General features: G+C 36.1%; 1 protein-coding gene across 1 annotated transcript in view; it reads left to right on the top strand.

The window, feature by feature from the left end:
- Positions 1-16,528, top strand: part of LOC128661676 (myosin-9-like) — a 187,411-nt gene extending 170,883 nt beyond the window's left edge. The window contains exon 6 of the mRNA XM_053715903.1: positions 16,213-16,528. Within this exon, the coding sequence (XP_053571878.1) occupies positions 16,213-16,395 (183 nt within the window). The 3' untranslated portion in view covers positions 16,396-16,528. The remainder of the gene's footprint in view (positions 1-16,212) is intronic.
- Positions 16,529-17,234: the final 706 nt, after the last annotated feature.

The following is a 17,234-nucleotide window of genomic DNA, read 5'->3' as shown; positions in this document are numbered from 1 at the left end:
TTACCTTACCCCATGATATCTGTGATTTTTTTTGGAAAAATAAAAAAATTAAATAAAAAAAAGGTAAAATCCATTTAAAATGATGAATAACACATATTGCAATAATGAAACAGACTGTTGTACATCCCTTTAATAAAAAACTACTGCAGAAAGCAATCTGTTAAACTATCACACTTTGCTTTTACATTAGTATATTGTAATTACAAGGGGACTTATGTCCCTTTAACTATGGATTTTTATTTTTAAAATATTTTTTTTGGTTTTGCAATAAAAGATCAAAAATGTTACAATATTTGTCTCATGTTGATTCCACAGTGTTCTGGGGGATATCGCATGATAAGGCAATTATATAGTCTATCATAACACTGTATTACAGACACCAGTGTTTGTAAAAAAAAGTATTTTGTTGGTATATGCCTTGTAGTCTTATTGTGGAATGGAAATTATTATATCTCTAGATCTTGGAGTACAGTTTACTCAAACAGTAAAGAACATAACATAATAATACTTTACTAACATGTTATTTGTAGTTTTCAGGCACCATCCCTTGTTTGTAACTCTTCTCATTACTCGAAATAAAATCATTAACTAGCTTCCCAGAGATTAGTGACATATCCAGTTCAGAGGGCATCTTTTCAGCACACAACCTGAAGCAGAACTATGCAGGCCAAACCTAGAGTCATTATGCTTCTTACATTGTAATTTCAAGCACTTCTTTTTACTGTATTTATAATGCTAAATAGTCTGTGGTCGCTGCACTCATGTTATTGATTGGTGGGTTTATATAATTATAAGAAGTAACAATGATAGCAGTTATAAGTGAATAGATATCTAATGTCCAAATAAGTGCAGCATGGGCGTTTCCTTCACTTTGAACTCTTTTGTCTTGCAGAGCTCCCAACTGTTCTTCTTTTTGCAGGATGGGCGATCTATCCCACTTTCCCTCCTACTTCTCTAACTTCACTTTATTAGTGTCATATTTACCTGGCACCTCCTAAACCACCTTAACCCCAGACCTCCCAACTATCCCAGATCCTGTGGGATTGTCATGGTCAAGGGAACTGCCGTCTTCCCGACCAGTAGCCTCTCTGCCAGGTCAAATTATCCTGTTTTTAGGGCCCCTCCCAGTGCCGTCTAGGACATACTCTTACTTCACTCATCCCTGTTTCAGACACCGAACATCCTGGCCATGACTCAGCCCCTCCCATTGGGATTCCAACACAAAATACAGATGGGCCACTGTACAGAAGACCCCTCAATTCCTTGGCTTAATAAGCCTCCCAGAAATAAAACATAAAACATAGGTGTCAAACCACGCTTATAGACCTCCTTGTCAAACATGTTGACATTTTGACATTGCATCCTACTTTTGAAATACGAGAGTGAATCTTGAACATCTCTGGTCCATTATTAACTACTGTTTATATTCATTTCTATTGATTTAAAATGATATGATTTCTTTAAAATACAAAAATCTTTTTAAATTAAGGATAATATTTTATCAAAAATCATAAGATATTTGCAACAATGAGTAGGAAGAAACTTCCCAAAAGTCTTAAGGCTTCAGGTCTGTTTCTGTTGAGCATTATTGCTGTTCTAGCCTGAAGTTCCTTCTGTCCCTTGTTAGTGGAAATGATTGGCAATGTTTGGTGTAGCACCTTTTTGCGTACGTGTCCTTCCTGATTAATTTGCATAAAAAATACTGTTATTATGAAAAAGGAGTATTCTGTTTTGTAGTATTTCTTCATATAGTTGAAGAATGATCTAAACTTGCTCAAATATTTAATTCCATTAATGATTTTGATATTTTTTCTATGCATTTTTTTGTATCTTCTTTGAAACATCTGGGAAGATGTTAATGTATGAATACACCTGTTCCTACTGTATTCAAATGTTAGCATTCCTTTGAAGGATGATTTTTTTTTAAGGACCATATGGATATGTAGGCCAAGACAGCATTAAAAAAAGTTAGGCTGTTGCTTTCATTTATAAGTCAGTCATTTCTATGTCAGAGTGGGCTTCCTAAAACCCTGAACAACTGTAACATTCATTTCCAATACCAGTTTAGGTTATTATAAATAGTTATTTTCCGTTCATATTAGTGTAACACAGGAGGGGAACTACCTTTGGTGCAGCAGGTACAGTGGCACCAGGGCCCAAGTCATGGGGGAGGGCATAGCAGCCAGTCTATACATCGGCGTGTTCAGGGAAGGGCAGAATGTACAATCTAAATTGAGGAGCCTTTTATCTTTAAATAAATATATATATATATATATATATATATATATATATATATATATATATATACAAGGCTAGAAATTTCCACTAGTTCACTAGCCCCAGACGAGTAAGAAAATGCAGTGCATTAGTACAAATTTGGACTTTTTCCTATCTTTATTATTGATTGGACTAGTAACATTTTCCCTCTGGGCTAGCAGACTATGATAAACTATAGTGATGTTTTTCCATACCTGATATATTATCACTATTGCTTATTACTGAGTTACCTTTTTTGGGGGGGCAGAACCCTTTGTTGAGTAACTCCGCTACTGGTGTAATCACATGTCCATGCATGGAGTCTAAGAATCAAACAAGGTATCACACACAAGCATGTGGTCTGCAAACCTGAATTTCCAGTTTTCCGTAGACTGCAGTTCTGAGGTAAAAGGGGGAGGGCAATGACAATATACCTCCTTGCTATACAACATTGTTTGATCCTTTCTTTCCTCTTAGGCTATAGGGGCTTATTTATTATGTATTCCCACTACACAACAATAGCAATCTGATACCTGCAAGAAGGAGGGAGACTGTCAGTTAAAAGAAACCACCAGATGCCACAATATGTCTCTGTTTTATTGGGAGGAGGAACCTTACTCTGGCTTTTAATACAGGTTGTTTTAAAGTAACATTAGCTTTTCAAAGGTTTTTTATCACTAAATTCAAATAAGTAAGTATACTGCACAATATGGCATCCATGTGTATTTAGTTGTTAAACTCACATTATACAGCACTAATTAATTAATATGTATTGGTTTGTTGAATGTGTATACATAAATAAATGTTCACTTACAAAGACGCTGCGGACAAGCAATATCATTTGTGTGCTGTAAAGTTATGTATTCACAGAATGTTCAAGAGGTTTCAGTAATGAAAAGAAAAAATATATATTGGGAAACTGGATTTAAAGGGACAGTCTACACTTTAGTCATCTTAAAGTCTTACCTTGGATTAAGCTGCAAATAGCCTCCTGGACCCCTTTCTATATGTTGCAACAGGGACTGTAAAAAAGTTATTTTGAAATTAAAGGGCCAGTAAACCCACAAAATAATGTTATATAATTCTGCACATAGTGCAGAATTATATAACATCAGCTTAGCACTAACTTTATACCTGAAAGGATTTCAGAGAAAAATTCCTACGAAAATTACTTTTACAGTACGCTCCTGGCTCTACTGAGCGGATATGTTTGTTTTCCCTAAGCGCATCGGGCACGCTGTCTATTTACAGCCGGCCCGATAGCGCCATTATACTCAATGTAGCACGCTCCTGCTACCAGACCAGAGCGGGAGCAAGCTACATTAAGTTTAATGGCGCGATTGGGCCGGCTTTGAATAGACACGCTTAGGTAAAACAAACAGACCCGCTCAGTAGAGCCAGGAGCGGCGTACTGTTAAAGTAACTTTCGTAGGAATTTTTCTCTGAAATCCTTTCAGGTATAAAGTTAGCGCTAAGCTGATGTTGTATAATTCTGCACTATGTGCAGAATTGTATAACATTATTTTGTGGGTTTACTGGCCCTTTAATATTGTTTCAGGCCACTTTAAGATGTCTACCAAGTTCCGCCCACTGATGACATCACAATCAGGGCTGCATTTAGGCACTCTGCTGAATAACATTGACAGTCTGTTAAATCTAACTAGTGAGCCTTTTGTGATTGGATACCATATGCAGTTTAGATTGTGATGTAATCAGAGGGCGGAGCTTGGCAAAGTGGCCAGAAACAATAATTATTTTAAAATAACTTTTTTACAATTCCTGCTTAATGATATAGAAAGCGGTGCAGGATACTTTCTGCATCTTAATCTAAGATAAGACTTTAAGATGACTAAGTAGTAGATTGTCCCTTTAACACAGTAATCTTGTAAAGGACATTTAGCAATAATTTCCCTTTTTTCAATGGAAAAGTTGTAGAACTTCCAGTTATCTGTTATGTTAGAGACACATTTTCTCTCCTTTAATGTATTCTCTGTTATACATTTTAACTGCCAAAATGTATTAAATAGTTTACAAATAGTTGCTTTACCTTTATGTTGTCATTTTAAATAGCTGATTTTGCCTGTGGAAACCACCATTCTCAATAATGCACTTGTAGCTATAGAAAAGCTATACAAACAAGAGGCAGTAGAAGAAATTACACTCTCATTTGGGTTTGGAGGTCCAGCCCATTTGAAAGGGTGTTCCTGCAGCTACTTTGAAAACAATAAACTTGTATTAGATGCATATTGATCCTTTAAAGCTATTTAAGATATCTTAATAAGCAATAGTTAACACGTGTCAGGAGACTACATACATTTTTTTGTGTTGCATACTTAAGGCAAGGTAGCTGGTTACATTCTAGAGAAGAATGGATAGAATTTACTAAATGGGAAAATTCTTATTGATTTAAATATCACAAAGATTGACTGGGAAGCTTATATGTTTTTCTGACTCTTTGCACTTTCAATTTGCATCATAACAGACATGAATCACACTTTACCGTTGGCTGTCAGAACAGGTGCGAGCTGTCACTGCAGATACATGTGCCATATTGGTGGAGGCGCCATATGTTGTGTGCACAGAAGTCATAGCTAATGCAAATGTATTTCAATAAAGTTCTTAATCAAAATTGAAATGCACTTGTATTTTGAATGTCCTTTTGAACATTTAATAAAGAGTTTTGAGTTTAATGTTCATTTATCACAATATGCTATGGGAAATGGGTCTGAGACAACTGCTTATTAATTCTAGTATAGAGTTATCATGTTGTCATTCACAGATATTATAAATTGTCTTACTTACGACCGCTTCTTCTTAACTTCTGTTTCGGCGAGCTGGAAACTATGGGCGTAGAAAGCAGCATACGCTGCTTATTAAATCTACCCATAGGAGTCAAACTCCTGCTGTTCAGCGCCAAATCCTCCTATCATTTGAAAAATCAGATTATATGATAAATGCCAGTCTTAAAGGGACATGAAACACAAATGTTTTCTTCCATGATTCAGATAGATCATACCATTTTAAACAATGTTCCAATTTACTTCTATTATCAAATGTGCTTTGTTTCTTTTGTATCCTTTGCTGAAGGAGTAGCAGCGCACTACTGGGAGCTAGCTGGACACATCAGGAAAGCCAATGAAAATAGGCATATATGTGCAGCCACAAATCAGCAGCTAGCTCCCAGAAGTGCTTTGGTGCTCCTGAGCCTACCTAGGTATTCTTTTAATAAAGGATAGCAAGAGAATGAAGCAAATTAGATAATGGAAGTAAACTGGAAAGTTGTTTAGAATTGCATGTTCTATCTGAATCATAAAATAAAAATGTTGGGTTTCATATAGGAGTCAATCCTCTGAAATTTCATGGAGCAGTAAAGGAGTAGTAGGAACTTATTATAGAACAACAGGAGTTTTTTCTTTTTCTTTCAGAGATTATTTAGCTATACAATAAGTAAAATGTATGAAGGATGTTTTTGAATCAATATACATCATGACATAATAATCAAAGAATTTTGTTATTTTATTGTCCTTTTTCTTTTAAATTTTGCTTTTGAAAAATGAATAAAATTAAAATGGAACAAAATGATATCTATAAAGTTCTTTAGCTTTTAAAAAGTAATGGATGATAAACCTAGGTTTCCCCTTATGTCTCTTCTGCTGAGGACAATTGGGCACATTTTTAAAACAGGCAATAAAAGAGAGCACGCAAACTAGGCTGTCTGGAATATAGGATTGGGAAAAATAATTGTCTAACAGGCTTTCCTCTCAGCCATTGGGCCAGATTACAAGTGGAGCACTAAATAAAAAGCGATATTTGCACTCCTCTGTGTAATACCAGCGCACGATAATGTGCACTGGTATTACAAGTTTTCAGCAATGCGAATGCAACCTCGCATTCGCATCAGTGGGAAGCATTGCGTTCACAAGAGCGTTCTTCCATAAGCTCCTATGGGCGCCTTGTTCTGATGCTCTCAGAGACGGCATAAGAACTTCAGCGCCAGTTAAGGGGGTAAGCCACGCACCGATGGCAGTAAATATATATGTATATGCTGATATACATATATATTTACGTGTTAATATGTGTATATACACATACACAAAAATGTATACATATATAAGCATCTACATATATATTTATGTGTTAATATGTGTATATAAATATACTAACACATAAATATATATGTATATAAGCATATACATATATATTTACTGGTAACACACAGTTCCCATAGACCGCAATGTAAAGGAACTTTTCAGTGCTGTTTTTTTTCTAACAACCTACTCCCACCAACTTTAACCCCAGAATACTGCCTAGTGCAGTCATTTTTCTTTGCTGCCATCTTTATTTTTTTAATAAACTACACTTTTGGGCCAAATTTTTCTGTTTGCGGGAGCGCAATAATTTAGCGCTCCACTTGTAATCTAGCCCATTGTTTGCACAGTTCAGTGTTTGGACATTTTTTTCTCTATCTAATTATCTTTAGTATAAGAGATAAATGGGGGGAAATCAAGGTTTCAGCTTTGCGGCACCCATTACTTTATAGCAACTCAATTAAACTGAGAAAACAAACAATTTCAAAGTTAAATTGCAGGAAAAAAATGGACTAAATAAATAACAAAAGTACATTAAAATGCATTATTGTATTTTTTTTAACTGCACAGGATTAACTGTTTAAACTCCTTTATTTCTAACACCACAGTCTTTGTTCAGGCTGTGGCACAAGCAGGTTGCGCTGAGTATGTATTAGAAGATTAGGGATATTCCCTTCTGTTCCAAATTATCAGTGTCAGAATCTTCTGTGCTGCATCACTTGTTTGCATGAAAAGTGGTATCCTCATCTGATTCCTATCACAAGAAGGAAAAAAAACGTTGTCCTTCTGTTGTTAGGATTATCTTCTCTTTTTGTTTTAATTACCAAATAGAATTTTCTTGAGCTTTGCTATTCATCAGACCATCTTGGACCCTAGTACAATGGTTTTAATCTAATTTACTGCTGCCCAGATGGCTTTGCACATGCGCCTGTTTAACCCTTTCCATTTCACATCCCTGTGCTAAAGCCATTTGTAGCTATTTGCACTCGTTCATTTTAAACATCAAGTGTAAGTATCTTTCTATCACATTAGCTGTACAAATCAAATCTTGTTTTTTTTTTCAGAAATGCATTTTCAAAAAACACTTTAGCTTGCAGAAATACACAACAATGTAAAAAAAAGCCACCATGCACGTCATTTTGGTAAACATCAGCATGCAAGTCATTATTCCTTGAATATTTCAAACACACACTTTATATTTCCACATTGAGCATCAGTTCACCATTCCCAAAACACCTAAAATTAGGATTTGGTGCATGTATAAAGAATAAAAATTACAAATTAGAATAAACATTTTTTTTCATCCACCTGTATATATTCATATTGGCATAGATATATATTTTACAAAAAACAATTTTATATATTTAAAAATAAATAGAACATTTTCTTCTATGTGAAGAACATTGGAATGTTAAATATTAGTAACTTCCTTCGGCTTTAGCACAGTTGGTCTAATGGGATGTCGAGTTAGTGCGAGAGCAATAAGTGTTAGTTTGTTTTCAGTTTACACCATTATAACGATATCAATTAGTACAAGTTAGGAGTAGAAAATAAAAGAACTTTCATTGATGTTTTTGCCCATAAGATTCACTGTTTATTTGTTTTGGAGTATGCACTACATTACTGTTTATTTGTACTGGAGTATGCACTACATTACTGTTTATTTGTACTGGAGTATGCACTACATTACTGTTTATTTGTACTGGAGTATGCACTACATTACTGTTTATTTGTACTGGAGTATGCACTACATTACTGTTTATTTGTACTGGAGTATGCACTGCATTACTGTTTATTTGTTTTGGAGTATGCACTACATTACTGTTTATTTGTACTGGAGTATGCACTACATTACTGTTTATTTGTACTGGAGTATGCACTACATTACTGTTTATTTGTACTGGAGTATGCACTGCATTACTGTGTATTTGTACTGGAGTATGCACTACATTACTGTTTATTTGTACTGGAGTATGCACTACATTACTGTTTATTTGTACTGGAGTATGCACTACATTACTGTGTATTTGTACTGGAGTATGCACTACATTACTGTTTATTTGTACTGGAGTATGCACTACATTACTGTTTATTTGTACTGGAGTATGCACTACATTACTGTTTATTTTTATTGGAGTATGCACTACATTACTGTTTATTTGTACTGGAGTATGCACTACATTACTGTTTATTTGTACTGGAGTATGCACTACATTACTGTTTATTTGTACTGGAGTATGCACTACATTACTGTTTATTTGTACTGGAGTATGCACTACATTACTGTTTATTTGTACTGGAGTATGCACTACATTACTGTGTATTTGTACTGGAGTATGCACTACATTACTGTGTATTTGTACTGGAGTATGCACTACATTACTGTGTATTTGTACTGGAGTATGCACTACATTACTGTTTATTTGTACTGGAGTATGCACTACATTACTGTTTATTTGTACTGGAGTATGCACTACATTACTGTGTATTTGTATTGGAGTATGCACTACATTACTGTGTATTTGTACTGGAGTATGCACTACATTACTGTTTATTTGTACTGGAGTATGCACTACATTACTGTGTATTTGTACTGGAGTATGCACTACATTACTGTGTATTTGTATTGGAGTATGCACTACATTACTGTGTATTTGTATTGGAGTATGCACTACATTACTGTGTATTTGTATTGGAGTATGCACTACATTACTGTGTATTTGTACTGGAGTATGCACTACATTACTGTTTATTTGTACTGGAGTATGCACTACATTACTGTTTATTTGTACTGGAGTATGCCCTACATTACTGTTTATTTTTACTGGAGTATGCACTACATTACTGTGTATTTGTATTGGAGTATGCACTACATTACTGCTTATTTGTACTGGAGTATGCACTACATTACTGTTTATTTGTATTGGAGTATGCACTACATTACTGTGTATTTGTATTGGAGTATGCACTACATTACTGTGTATTTGTATTGGAGTATGCACTACATTACTGTGTATTTGTATTGAAGTATGCACTACATTACTGTTTATTTGTACTGGAGTATGCACTACATTACTGTGTATTTGTACTGGAGTATGCACTACATTAACGGGACACTGAACCCAAATTATTTCTTTAGTGATTCAGATAGAGCATACAATTTTAAGCAACTTTCTTATTTACTCCTATTATCAATTTTTCTTCGTTCTCTTGCTATCTTTATTTGAAAAGAAGGCATCTAAGCTTTTTTCTTGGTTCAGGACTCTGGACAGCACTTTTTTATTGGTCGATTAATTTATCCACCAATCAGCAAGGACAACCCAGGTTGTTCACTAACATGGGCCGGCATCTAAACTTACATTCTTGCTTTTCAAATAAAGATACCAAGAGAATAAAGAAAATTTGATAATAGGAGTAAATTAGAAAGTTGCTTAAAATACCATGCTCTATCTGAATCATGAAAGAAAAAATTTGGGTTCAGTGTCCCTTTAAAGTCTACGAGGAGGGCAGTAAAGCATCTGATTAGCTGTTCTGCCTACATAACCCCAGCTTAAAAAACTAATTTAAGATGAATAACTTAATACTGATGCCAGCTTTATAAAACAATACTGTACAATAATTCTCTTTAGTTACAAACAGAAGTCACATTGTGTATGTTGGGGTGATGTGTAAACGGAGCATGAGATACAGATGACATTACATAACTCTAATATGAGTACATGAAACACACAGGGCCGTCTTTAATACTGACTGGACCCTGGGCAAAAATGTTCTTGGGCCCCCCCTCCCACCCCATGCAATTTCGCTCTCCACCCCAACATCCCAAAAAACAACTAAATCAAAAAATGTTTTATTATTATTATTATCCCAGCGGTGGATCATCCACTGCTGGGCTAATCATTTAAAAAAAATGAAATAAATTGCAATATGTGAAACTGGACCTAAGCAGTACTAATAAGTAAATAAATATATAAATTCCTCCACTGTGGATTCATTTAATATTCTTTTGAATGTGATTCTGGTGTGAGGTTTGCTGGTTAAAGAGATTTAGGGCAGCCAACAGGAGCAAAGCAAGGTAAAGACTGAGGAGGAAGCATGGAGGTGCAGACAAATATAAGTTTACTGACTGGAACAGCAGAACTACTATGGGAAGCTGTAAAATCTGAGACAGAGAGAAAATAAAAACTATAAAAATAAACCTTACATTAATGTGTGAAGTATCAGCTATACATCAGCCACAGCAGCACATGTCGCTTCTTTGCTAGGAACAAATCCCCTCTCACCCTGCACTAGACAATACTGCATGGGGAGGGGCGTGTGTGCACTCACTTATTCTTCCCACTGAAACCTTTCTACAAAGCACTGTTCCCCTAACAATCTTCAGTTAGTTGATCTTAGGGCCACAGCAGAAAGAGCAGGGCTAAGGGGACCAGTAGACTGGATGCTGTCTGTCCAAGGCTGCATGGATACAGTGTGAGATGAGTCACACAGCCTCAAGACTGAAGAGAGATGCTCAGATGCTCAAATCCTCACGTGCCTGCCGCTCCAGCTGCATGCGCCTACAGTCAGTCCTACCCAGAAACAATCCAAACAACCAGAGCAGTTACCTGGTAATAGTGGTAACTCCAGTAGGACCTTTTCTGATGCAGTGGAAATGGCTGGATGCAGAGTTAGGGCTTTGCATTCAGTGCTGCAAAGTGCACATCTAAAACAGCACATGGCAATAGCTTGGCATGTCACATGACACCGGCATGGTCTGGCACAGTTTTTAAAAAAAAATATATATAAGCACGACTTTTGACTGTGACAGTATTTTTTTTTTATTTTTTTATTTTTTTAGGACTCTTGGGCCCCTCAGAGACTGGACCCTGGGCAGCTGCCCCTTTTGCCCTTACAGGATCTGACAAAATTGTACACCTTTCTTAACTAAGAGAATATACAGTATATGTATAAAACTAGATACCGTATGTCCCAGATTATGCACAGCTTTATTAAACTGACGGACAATCTTTAAAAAGTTTAATTACGGGTAGTAAACAAAACTGGAATATAATTTTGTTATTTATTTCGCCCACTTTTTATGTAGCTTACCCCAGAAAGTAGGGATAGACCGATGTCATTTTTTCATGGCCGATAACGATTATTGACTGCCTTTCAGGCCGGTAACCGGTAACAGGGGCCGATATCTTGTACATTTAAAGTTTTGAAAAATCAACAACCTTTCTACACAAATCTGGTATAAACAACAACTGGGAAATATAAAGTGCTTGAAAATTAGCTTATTAAATGGCTTCCCAAAACATAGAAAAATGGCATAAATCAATTTTAAACTGCACACTGATATAAAATAAATTTAGGTCACTACTGCAAAGCTAGACATTACACGATTTCTTTAATACTCCCAGTTAAGTAGAAAAACATTATAGTGCAGAAAGCATAACATTTCAGCATGTTCTCCTGTAAAACGGCTTTTCATATATTGCTGCCACTTCACTAAAAACATGCCCAGTTGGTACACTTCACAGATAAGGGTTAAAAGTAAAGTAAAAAAAAAAAAAATATATATATATACTGCCACTTGACAGGGAAAGAAAGGACATGCTGGAATATCAGTGCTAGATTTATTTATTTGCTTTCATTTTTAATATGCTCATATATTTACTGGATTGCAAATACCTTCCCGGGTACTGAGGAGTGGACTATACATTTCTTTATTATGTCACTTATGGGCAGTTTTATACATGTGTAACAGTGCCACCTAATGGTCAGAGCATTGTTATCCACTGCTAGAGAATGATACTAGTCTCCTATGCTGCATATCTTTCTACTTAAAGGGACATAAAACCCACATTTCTTTCTTTCATGATTTATAAAGAACATGCAATTATAAACAACTTTCTAATTTACTTCTATTATCTAACTTGTTTCATTCTATTGATATCCTTTGCTGAAAAGCATATCTAGATAGGCTTAAGTAGCTGCTGATTGGTGACTGCACATAGATGCATCGTGTGATTGGCTCACACATGTGAATCACTATTTCTTCAACAAAGGATATCTAAAGAATGAAGCAAATTAGTGAATAGAAGAAAATTTAAATGTTGTTTAAAATTGTATTCTCTATCTGAATCATGAAAGAAAAAATGTGGGTTTAGTGTACCTTTAAGGTTTGTTGTGGACATTTAATTGATGTGCCTGAACTATATTTTTTTAATGTTTTTGTCTATGCCTATGAAAGGGGAAAATAAAATATTTTAAATTAAAAAAATTGTCAAATATAGCAGCTTTAGTGAAATGTTTTGAAAATGTGTAAAATTTATCATAATCCAACAAATAATGTTCTGTTTGTGACAGCAATTATATAGGTATGGTAGTTGGTAACTGAGCTCCCAGGAACACCTGGGCTTGGACTCTGTTATCATTCTCTTTAGTTACACACAGGAAGTCACATTGTGTCTGTTGGGGTGATGTGTAAACTGCTTGTGCAATGCCGCCCCCTGCAGATTTGAAGCCAATCGGCTGCTAGCCAGGGTGTCAATCAGCCCGATTGTATAGGATCAGGCGGATTGATGTCCGCAGCCTCAGAGCAGACAGACCAGTTAAGGAGCAGCGTTCTTAAGACTGCTGCTTCTTAACTCCTGTTTCCGGCGAGACTGAAGGCTCGCGCGGAAACAGGGCGAGTTGGCCCCATTCTGGGCATAGTAAATCGGCCCCTCTGTATTTAGTTTAGAAGTGTTTATGGTATGAAGAGGTGTAATATATTGTGTTATTCTTTATCTTGGTATCAGGGGTAGGCCCCTTAGGGCGCCCAAGGAGGGGGCGCAAAGTTAGAGCGGCAACGCCGGCAATTATCTAATGATGAATGATATTATTTTAAAAAAATATATTAGTTGCTTGCTGCAGAGCGCAAACTGTGGAGCGATTCGATAGGGCCCAGGGCCAAGCGAGCACGTCAATCTGTAGTTTGTTTGTATAATTTGACAGACGTGCAGACTGCAGAGCCCAATGCCGGGCGGTACAGAACACCGGAAATAAAGTGACACTGACAGGACCGCGGGCGGGCTCCGTGCATCAGCAGAGATGCTTGTTTCAGGCTGCAGGTCGGTGTTACACATGCAGCGTGCTGCTCTTCCTTACTCTGTGCAGTGCTCCTTGTAGACAGTGCACGCTAAACCGGGGCTTGTATTTTATAACTTTCTCAGCCTGGATACCTAGCAGCAGCATGATCAGGGGGACATCTTACACCCTAAGCTCAGAGGAAGGTGTTGCAGCAACAGCAAGTTTCTTAAAGGGACACTGAACCCAGATTTTTTCTTTCCGGATTCAGATAGAGCATGACATTTTAAGCAACTTTCTAATTTACTCCTATTATCAAATTTTCTTCATACTCTTGGTATCTTCATTTGAAATGCAAGAATGTAAGTTTAGATGACGGCCCCCAACCTGGGTTGTCCTTGCTGATTGGTGGATAAATTCATCCACCAATGAAAAAGTGCTGTCCAGAGTTCTGAATAAAAAAAAAAGCTTAGATGCCTTCTTTTTAAAATAAAGATATCAAGAGAACGAAGAAAAAATGATAATAGAAGTAAATTAGAAAGTTGCTTAAAATTGAATCACGAAAGAAAAAAAATTGGGTTCAGTGTCCCTTTAAGTAGGTTTAATGTTTGTTTGTTTTTTGCCATTTAGGGCCTGATATTAATTAGCTTATCAATTAACCTAAAAAATCATTGTAGCATGTTGCAGGGTTCGTTAAACTGCAGAATTCTTAAACGGACATTAAGCATAAAACATTTAAAACATGCACATTATGTGCACCCTTTATATAGCATTTTTTTTATTTTTATTAAAGGTGTTTGAAATGATTTTGAAATGAACAGGAATGATTGCTGCAGTGACCTGAATTCTATCATATGAACACTTTAGAACAGTGTTTTTCAACCAGTGTGCCGTGGCACACTAGTGTGCCGTGAGAGATCCTCAGGTGTGCCGCAGCAGACTGACAATCACTATGATTGTTTGTGAATGAATGTCAGTATGTCATGTATAGTTTGCAGGAGGCATGGCATGACAGCACAGTACAGTGTGTGTGTGTGTATATATATATATATATATATATATATATACACTGTATATATATATATATCCTGTATTAGGCTACAATGTGTGATTTTGTAAAATTTTGGGATGGTGGTGTGCCACAGGATGTAAAAAAGTGTGCCACGGCAAAAAAAAGGTTGCAAATCACTGCTTTAGAAGATCATAACAACGTGATATTGGATGATAGAGATGTGCTGGCATTTGGATTAATGTTAGCATCCCAATTTAAATAGTGACGTTATCAATACAAATCACTAACAGGCATGCAGTAGGCTAGGGTTGCCACCCGTCCCTTAAAATACAGAACACTTATAAGTTACACATGCTGCAGGGTGTGCAGGGAGGAATATAAATAGTGCTGTCCAGAAACACAATACATGTTCCTCCCTGCACACCCTGCAGCATGTGTAACTCATAAGTGTCCAGGAAAACATGGCTGAGGTGGCAACCCTAGCAGTAGCCCTAATGACTTTTTATAGTTGCTGGCAGCTCTGAGGTGTTACTCGCACCAATCAATTCACCTCCTATTTCCTAGACTAAATGAATTGGACATTTATTCCTACTTACAGCAACTTTACTACTTGTCTTTATTATTGTAACCAAACTTAATGTAGAGTGTAGATGACAAAAGGGACCTAATAAACGAAAAAATCAACAAATAGCTCTCATGTGTATAATTCAAGCTATTGATAAAAACAAGTAGATTTGATTTATGCATTAATTTGCAGGCAGTTGCCCCAGTCTACAGACTACCCTCTAATACCTTTCACTGCTTATTATTAATCTACATGAAACTATTTGGACTTTAATAGATTCATTTGTAGTAAAATGCTTATGTTCATATTCAGCTGGAATAAAATGTGTACCTCTAGGTTTTTAGAATGTTCATGCATGATGTCCTCTATAGGAATGTCATTTATTATTAACCAGGTGTAACTCCATACTGCTGCTGTACACATTACATTCATTTTCACTGTATATGAATGTAGGTATTTACTGTATATATATATATATATATATATATGGGGATGGTATGTAATCTTGGGGGGGGGGGGGGGGCAAAATGTATTCTTGCCTGTGTGGCCAAAAATCCTAGCACCGGCCCTGGAAAATTTGTCTTGCCCAGGGCCCTACAAATGCTAAGTGGCCCTGTAACTGGGTGTTATGTTTACTTTTGCTGTAGTCAAGTCAATTGTATATCTGGAAAGATCTGGAGATATCTAGAATTTTTTTTGAAAACCTGTCTCAAAATGACCTTGGTTTTTAAAGTTGTTTTTTTTATATGTTTAAGATGTTCCTGGTATATAGTTGAGTGTTTTTACCAATTCAGATGGCTGCTCTTCACATGCATTAGAATGACTTAGAAAATGAAGCCAAAAACAGTCATGAATAGATGCATTGTGCTTGTTGAAAATGTACATGATGTTCAAGTATGCACGATAATTCATTTATAAAACTTAGAAGAAACATATTGTTTATTGCCTTATGATGCTGTTTATGTTTCTTTTCAAAATATCAGTATTATTTATATAGTATAATAGAACTGATACAAAAATATGTTATAGGGTTTTACAAATACATATTTAATTTATCACATTCATTATATTTTATTACCCTGAAATATTACACTCAGGTTTGGTCATCATCATTTTTTTATATATTCATTTCACAGAAGGATTGTGTCCGTTATTATAGTCACTTTTTAAAGTGAATAGTTTTTTGCAAAAGCATCTTGTACATATTTAAAAACAAATACCTGTATTCTTTTTAGATTGCTGAGAAAGATGACGAAGTCCGTCGCATGCAAGGTCATGTGGACAGCTTGTGCCTGGATATGAATAGCCTGCAGTTCCGAGGAGATATGGCTGACTCTTCACAGAAAGAAGCTTGGAAACAGCTTTCCAGCATTACCCAGGGTGTGCACAAAATTGCTGCTGCAATGAGCATGAAATAACTAATTCATCAATTGTATGCAGTTTTGTTTTAAAATAATATAATTTTTAACATTGTCTAATTAACATCAGCATTTAATTATGTGGCAAATGTTGGCATGTGTCAGCTTGTCTATAAACTATATGAAGAAATGATAGATTGTTTGATCACACTTTTTATGTTAAATGACTTTTTTTGTGAAAAGCTTATAACTTTGTAATAGCTTAAAGTGATGGCGAATCCAAGCGTATAACCAATGCAAGAATTTACTATCACTAAAAATAAACATTAGTTTCTCTCATCATTTATAAAAAAAGATGCTAAACTCACCCTATCTGTAAAGAAAGCATATCACTAACTAAGCGTCCACGGCACAGTGCTCTTCTCCAATGAGGTGACGTTTCCACCTCTAGCCGTGCTAGGATGCCAGTTGACATGCACAGCTATTGGTCTAGAGCTGGAAACGTCACCTCATTGAAGAAAGCGCTGTGTCATGGGCAGCCGGAGGCGCTGTGTTAGCAATATGCTTTCTTAACAGATAGGGTGAGTTTAGCATCGTTTCTTACAAAACAACGAGAGAAACTAATTTATTTTTAGTGATGGTAAATCCTAATGTTTGTTATACGCTTGGGTTTACCATCACTTTAAAGGGACATGAAACTCAAAATGTTTCTTACATGATTCAGATTATGGGGCCGATTTATCAAAGTGCAGCGAACATACGCTGTCGGCATTTATCATTGCACAAGCATTTTTTATTGAAATGCTTGTGCAATGCCACTCCCTGCAGATTTGCAGCCAATCGGCCACTAGTAGGGGGTGTCAATCAACCTGATCATATGCGATCGCGTGGATTGCTGT

This window comes from Bombina bombina, chromosome 5 (genome assembly GCF_027579735.1).
Source record: "Bombina bombina isolate aBomBom1 chromosome 5, aBomBom1.pri, whole genome shotgun sequence".
NCBI classification, from domain to species: Eukaryota; Metazoa; Chordata; class Amphibia; order Anura; family Bombinatoridae; genus Bombina; species Bombina bombina.
The sequence above is the reverse complement of the archived record's forward strand: the minus strand, read 5'-3'. Positions and strand labels throughout refer to the sequence as shown.